This window comes from Epinephelus fuscoguttatus, linkage group LG20, assembly GCF_011397635.1.
Source record: "Epinephelus fuscoguttatus linkage group LG20, E.fuscoguttatus.final_Chr_v1".
Taxonomy (NCBI): domain Eukaryota; kingdom Metazoa; phylum Chordata; class Actinopteri; order Perciformes; family Serranidae; genus Epinephelus; species Epinephelus fuscoguttatus.
This window is the reverse complement of record NC_064771.1, coordinates 22712810-22720596: the sequence shown is the minus strand read 5'-3', so window position 1 is coordinate 22720596 and position 7787 is coordinate 22712810. Positions and strand designations below refer to the sequence as shown.

The window sequence follows — 7787 nt, the reverse complement described above, 5'->3', positions numbered from 1 at the left end:
CTGCGAAACATACCTTAAAGACATTCACAAATGCTCCATAAACTCCAGACACCAGCTAATTCAGTTGAACTTTATATACTTGTGAATCAGACCAATGACTCAAAGAGACTTGTCTATTGGTTCGTTGGTCTTTTAAAAGCTCATAATTCAGTCTCACACGGTATTTAAAGGAAACCTGGGAGAAAGACCTTTGCATCTTGATTGGTGATGAAACCTGGAAAAAACTTACCTTAAAGACATTCACAAATGCTCCATAAATTCCAGACACCAACTAATTCAATTGAAAGTGCTTCACCGGTTGAACTACCCCAGTGCTAAACCAAACTCCTTTTGTCCCTCTGTCTCTCCACTTTGTCCACCTTGGGCCACCTCTTTTGGACCCACACACTGCCATCCTGGGTGGAACCAGACATTAGCTCTTTCCCACTTGCACCAAAAGACAAAACAATACAGAAGGAAAAATGAATATTTAAACTCTTTGGAAAACTAGGGTTATGCCTTCTTTTAAGACCTGGTTGGCAGAAATCACCAGCTTGTTACACATCAGGAAAGTTAGTGTTTCCCTCAGCTGTAATCTTTGATAAAACATGGCAACCATTCATGTCCTATTTATCAAGAACGCCCTAAAGTGTAGCATGTATGCACAGATACTTGTTCATAATGGGTTGGACAAACAACATGTATGCACTCATATTATATGCATATGTGCAGACATCCATTCTGTAGCTGGTGCTGAACTTCTTCGGTCTTCCGTCATACTGCATATAAGAGCTTTTTTTTCCTGGGGGGGGGGGGCAGTTAAAACAAACGAAAAAAACGCTGAATAACTTTACATGTATATTAATGTTTTAATCAGGTAAACACCTGTTTAAATTCCTATATTTTATATCCAGCTGTGGATTTAAATATTATGTAAACCAGAATTGTAATTTGCATTTGTTTCCAATACTTCTTATACATTGTCTCCAGAGTGTATACCTTCTGGAAAAATGTTAAATCCAAAGAAAAAGTGCTGCAACTCTTTGCGCCTGTGTTCTTCCTTGAAAGTAATTTTGTAAACTTTTCACACAAGGTTCTTACCAAAATCTATCAGCTCGTCCTTCCTCTCATGGAAGCTGAGAATGGCCGTGCTTGTAGTTATTTTGCTATGTCGAGATAACAAAGCTTGTTTTCTTGCGATAACAGGATAACTTGGCTATGTCGATTCTAAAGAAAACAAAAGGCAGATTCTCAAGACAACAAGAAAATTATCACAGTTTCCGATGGAATGCCGAAGCAATGGATGGAAGACCTGATGCTACCCCATCGAGGTTGGCTGCTGAGGATTTGCTGGCCAGTCTCTCTACAGGGCCTTCAAGTTGCTGGGGATCAGAGGACTGAAAGGCAAGAGAGCCATTAAGAACATCACTGATGTTGCTTAGAGGGCGTCAAGATGGCTGTGGATCAAAAGGACCACGCTAGCTACCTAGACAAAGGCTGGGGTCTGATCAACCCTGGCTGGATTTTCTGAGCGAGGGTTTTTATAATGCTAAAAGACCCAAAAACACCTGATGACCCCAGGTTCCATCACTGATGATGTGTCTGGGTTGCACCTTAAGGTGGGTGTAAAATCAAAACATCACTAGAAGACGACTTTTGTTTTCTTGAGATCATGGGATAATTATGGAGAACTCAATGACAAGTGTCTGGTTTGTATGATCACACCTGATTTCAGCCGTCAAGATCACTGTCATGACCTTGATTGAAGCACATTCTGATGCGTTAATCAATGATTGGTACTCCTTAATCCGTCATTTTCATCTTAAATCAGTTGCTACAGTTCTCAAGACACCATGTTTCCATGCAGGTGTGACACTCCTGATCTCTGATAAACACTGTAAATAATAAAAGGAAACAACCTTTAGTTTTCTTGTGATAACGGGGTGATTATCTCGTTATCTCGAAATAACAACGCTCCTTTTCTCAAGATAATGAAATAAACGAAATAATTATCTCCTGATCTCGAGATGACTCTAGTATCACCTGTCAGCATGAAACACCTTTCCTTTCCCTCACCACCACTCTCCATTCTCCATCTCTCCACCACTAAACATCATCAAAGTAAGATGGCTACATGGAGATGGACACAGACCTGTTTGTGTCTTTCAAACAGGGCTGCCTGAGACAAAACTGGCCTATTGTTTGATTGTAAAAGGCCTTTTAGAATGATCGTGGAGATATGGCTGGCCCCTGAGAGGTGGGTGGGAGACCTGAAAGCCATGTGAGGAGTCCATTAGTGGGTCTAGTGTTGGAGGAAGCCCCCCTGATCTGATGGTATCAGCGCCCCGGGGCAGAGGACGTTAACAGAACAAATGCTATCAGGCTGCAACACGGACCCAAAAACAGGATTGCTATCTCTGGCCATGAGTGGCCCCAAGCACAGACACACACAAAATGGCACGGAAACACCCACTACACAGGTATATAAGGTGGCTGATGGGGTAGCAGTGCACCTGAAGGCTCACAAATAAACAGAGGGTGTTAAGTACAGTCGCACAGGGAACAAGGAAGATGGAAGCAAAGGGAAAAGAGAATGGGGTGGCGGCTATGGCAGCCTACTACAAGGGGTTTGATCCTGCAGCGTATCTGCAGTATAACTACACACCACCACGGGCTGACTTTGGAAGAAAGGACAGCATTGTGCCGTGGAAACTGGCATGTCTGCATCGAGCTTTCACTGAAGGTAAGGAGACGGACTGACCATAGATCGTAAAATATCAAAATTACTCTAAGCTTAGTTAAAAGGCTAAAAAGTATGGAGTGAAACTGATGACTTGATTCAATAATCTCTAGTGTTACATCATGTGTGTCTTTTAAGTCAACACCAATACTTTGACCTCTGTATGAGGAAGACAATCCAGATACTGTTTCTTTTCTGTTCTCACTCTTTCCCACAATAATCTGTAGATGAAAATACTGAGTCAACTTTTTATTCACATGCACCAAAGCTGGCTCCAAACACTGTTCACGGCCAGACATCTTTGTTGTTGTTGTTGTTGTCCTTGAACTCAGACCTCAGAATTTCCAGACATGCCACCTGGATTGCACTTGTATAGTGGCTTTCTAGTCTTCCGACAACTCAAACTACTTTTACACTACATGTCACATTCGTCCATTCACACACACACCTTCACACACTGGTAACCAAGGCTACCATACAAGGTACCACCTGCTGCTCAGTGACAATTCATACTCTCACATACCAATGGAACAACCATCGGGAGCAATTTGGGGTTCAATATCTTGCCAAAGAACTGGAGGAGCCGGGGATCAAACCATCGATCTTCCAATTGGTGGACGACCCACTTTACCTCTGAGCATTAGCCAGCATACCACACAGGCTGAATTAAATGGAAAACTGTATACAGTATCAAATTGATTTACATATTTTGCATTTGGTGTCAAAAATGTGTTAAAAATGTGATCTGGACTGGGGCGTCGACGGCGTAATGGATAGTACCGGTGCCCCATGTACAGAGGCATTGCCTTGCTGCAGCGGTCGCAGGTTCGGGTCCGGCCTGTGACCCTTTGCTGCGTGTCAGTCCCCGTTCTCTCTCTCTGTCTCCCCATTTCACACACTGTCCTGTCAATTCAAGGCAAAAAGCCCAGAAAAATAATCTTTAAAAAAAAAAATGTGATCTGGATTTGAATATGTCATTCAAAATTTTGATGTTGTCTTAGCAAAATAGTGCAACAAGTTTTAGTCAGTGGAGTTATATAGCACAGTCAAACACTGTAAAATAATATTTCATTTACTAAAAGGAAATGATTGGTGATAAAGTAGGATTAAGCAGTATTTTTGGTGAGGCTTAAGGGAATAGTCTACCCAAAAAATTAACTTTTGTAAATCAATTAGCCATGCAGTGTTACCTAAAATTATTCCAGAAAATGTGTTTGTTTATTTTTAATTATTTTTTTTACATGTCTGTGAAGTTTTCCTTGAATGGATGCTAAGACCAGATAAAATGTATTTTAATTTATATAGAAGCATTCTTCCTTAAACATATGTTTTATTTCATTGATATTCTGAAGCCATTATGATACAGCAACTCTTAATATAGTTTCAGATAAAGCAGACACATGTTCACTCTTTCACCTTTGAACAGTACAAATGATCACAACCTTCAACACATCTAACTTTTTCATAATAGCGTTGACTTATCTGAATAGGAGCTGCAAATTAATCAAGGCATTTCCATTTAAAAAAAAAAAACAGAATTAGATCTGTCTCAGTATCTCACTTGTCCTCTGTCTTTCCTCTCCAGGTGATGTGAGTGGTGAGCTGCTGGTGGACATAGGGTCAGGTCCCACCCTGTACCAGGTGCTGAGTGGCTGTGAGGTTTTCAACAAGGTGCTCCTCACAGACTTCCTGGAGGTCAACAGGAAGGTGCTGAGGGGCTGGCTCCAGGACGAGGGAGGCTACAGCCTGGACTGGACACCGTATCTGCAGCACGTCTGCAAGCTGGAGGGACGACGGTACGACCACATCCCTTTAAACTATGTCTTAAGACTTTAGGTGTCTTGAAATATCACTCACTGATAATGACGGGTGTTTGACTGGTATCATCATCATCAGGAAATTATATATTTCTGAAATGTACAGTTCGTCCAAGAGAGAAAAAAAGGTCCCTTTATTATGAAACAGAGTGATGAGTATAAAATGATATACAAACACAAAAATTAATCATCTTCTTTCAAAGGTCACAATATCTCATGTTTGATTCTGGCCCTTTCATTGATTATTGAGTCATCACACTGTCCTGACTGTGACAAAACTAAACATGCATCGTACAGCTGAGGCTGATAATATAATTCATTTGGACAAATTATGGCCGGATGATAGTGCTGATAGATCAGGAGTGTCAAACTCATTTTAGTCCATCGGCCACATAAAGCCCAATTTGATCTCAAGTGGCTGGACCAGTGAAACCACTGTAAATAACCTGTTCATAACAACACCTATTTACGACCCTGATACTCATTAACATTACATGTGCATTTCCCATATTTCCACTCCTGTGTAGCAATACTGACATCACCACACCAAACTAAAATGGCAGGTGAAGTTATCCTCTGCCTTACAAACCATTTACAAACCAAGAGTTTAGGTCTTAGGATTACAGTTTAACCAATACTCTTAAGATGGAAGTCTGACGCAGATTCTGTTGTACTGAAGCAGCTGATTGACAATACTGTGCACAATGTTTGACATCTTTAAATATGAGCAAAATAAGTATTCAGTCTTTTTCATTCATAGAACTGTATTTCGGTCAGGGTGGAAAAGCATCATTTTACATGAATTAGGCAACTCACCATTTAAGTTTGCTCCTGAAGCCTGCTACCTTTTAGCTTTCACAATAATAATAACATCAGTATTAGGTGTGCAGAGTCATCCAGTGGGCCTGACTGGACCCTTTGGCTGACTGATTTTGGCCCATAGGTCATATGTTTGACACCTCTGGGCTAGATGGAGAGTCAGCTGATAACCAAACTGACAGTAATTCATTGTGAAGGGATTCAAGAATGTGTATAGCAAATTGTATGGCAATCCATACAACACTTGTTGAGACATTATACTCAAAACCACATGGTAACCTTGTGGTGGCACGACGGAAAAAATCACCAAAGTTAGTAGAATACATGATTTGTGAACCACAAATGTTTTGTACCAATTGATCAAGAAGATGTAGAGATACTGGATAAGTGAAAGGTTTGGGGTTGAGTTGTTGGGATTCATCCTCTGGGGATCATGAACATCTGCACAAAATGTCATCAGTTCTGAACCAAACTGGGGGACTGACACAGGGTGTGAGTCCTACTGAGAATGCTGCAGAACACATGCCGGTTAATGCTCAGTAACTGTTTTGTTCTATGTTGGTGATTTCATATTGTCTCCCAGGGCCTCGGCATGGACAGAGAAAGCTGCCAAGCTACGTCAGGTCGTCACTGACATCATCCCCATCGACGTGCACCGCCCTCAGCCCGTGGCTCCTGACGCCCTTCCTTCAGCAGGGGCCGACTGTCTCGTGTCCTCCTTCTGTCTGGAGAGCGTCAGCCCTGACCTGCCTGCCTTCACCAGGGCCCTGGGCCACATTGGGAGGCTCCTTCGGCCCGGTGGCCACCTCCTGCTCATCGGAGCCCTGGGCGAGAGTTACTACTTTGGGGGGCCTGGGGTAAAAATCCCAGTGGTCCCACTGAACGAGGCCGAGGTCTGTGCTAGTCTGAAGGAGAACGGCTACATCCTGATCAGGCTGGAGGTTTACACACTGCCTCCGGACATGAGGGTGGGGGTCGATGACGTGTCTGGGGTGTTTTTTGTCAAGGCTAAAAAGGAGTAAAAGTTACCAGGGAGAAAAGATATTAGATCTAATTGATTTAGATCTTCAATCATTTTGACAAATATTCCAACTCACTCTGAATGGGAAAAAAACAAAGACACAAACATGTGGATAAAACATTTCACTTCACTACATTTTTTATTTTAGTGGTCCAGTAGATGTCTTTGAATAAGAAGGAGACGGTCCCTTTAGTTGAGCGCTCAGTGTTAGAAATGTAATTACACATTGCCTCCTGCAGTTCAAACACAGTAACTACAGCATAAAGAATGTAATGCTTCCATTTTTGTTTCAAGCATATCAGAGTATTATCACATAGCATTTAAACTGTATATTTTGACATACTTCTTTTTATTAACTGTTATTCAGTTACAATAGGTCAATGAGTTGCCTGTTGTGTTTTGTAATTTGTGATAATGTGAATAAAGATGCTTAAACAGTTCTTATTTGATGAAGTTTTCTTATCTCAGACTGACAGCAGTGTATTGATATAAATGTATTGTTGATATTGAAAAGATGGGGGGAGAGACAGGTTCAAATTCGATCATACATGTATATCTAAATAATGCTTTTCTGAATATTAAAGGAATACTTCAACCACCCAAACGACCATTTGTATATCAATTACTCACCCAGTTTTTCGTTGAATTTGTGAAGAAAGCAATGCTTGGCAAAAATTGGGGCAAAGTCTTGACGAATTGAAGTAAAGGGGGGGCCACGTCTAACAACATCAAAACTGAATCAAAACAGCTGTTTACAAACTCTGTGATCCAAGTCTCATTAATCCAGTTGTACGCTCAGCACTTCCCAAAAAGACAGCCCTTTCCGACAGTGTAATAAATTAAACCTGACACGTAGCTATGATCTCTTCAAAGCCAGACTTCACTGACAAAACCAGTAAAGACGGTCACTCTGCTCAGGGCTGAGTTGTGGCTGGTTTTGAGGCTGATGTAACCACTGTTCATACTGTGGAGAGTTTTATTAGTAAACTGTAACTATATAATGAAAGGATGTTTTGCTGCCTCTTGCAGCAGCTGGAGTTGGAGAAAAAATAATTGAATTCACTGGGCCGACTGCTGGCAACTTTTAAAGTGGAAAGTTAACTTGTAGTGTTACTCAATGCATGAGTTGACGATGTGAATCAATCAACACACCCTTTGACCATCACTTAAGTTTTTATATGACATATACTTTTAGTAACAAGTGGATCTTCAAGCATTTATGTATATTAATGTGTTATGTGAACTGCATATATTCTAATCCTCACTTGGAGAAAAAAAAAACGCATCATGGAGCGTTGTTCCTGTGGGCTACGGCAACACTAAACCCCTGAGCTTGGGACTAAATGCACAACCCGCCATTTTTAAATATCCCATGGAGAGAGACTCTCACTGCAGCCTGTTTTATTTTGTT

General features: G+C 41.3%; 1 protein-coding gene across 1 annotated transcript; it reads left to right on the top strand.

Annotated features, from left to right (window-relative positions):
- The first annotated feature begins 2507 nt into the window (after positions 1 to 2507).
- LOC125880726 (phenylethanolamine N-methyltransferase) lies at positions 2508 to 6976 on the top strand. Its single transcript, XM_049563441.1, has 3 exons — positions 2508 to 2722; positions 4305 to 4515; positions 5939 to 6976. The coding sequence occupies exons 1-3, from the start codon at positions 2551 to 2553 to the stop codon at positions 6375 to 6377; spliced, it is 822 nt and encodes a 273-aa protein (XP_049419398.1). The 5' UTR covers positions 2508 to 2550; the 3' UTR covers positions 6378 to 6976.
- The last annotated feature ends 811 nt before the right edge of the window (positions 6977 to 7787 follow it).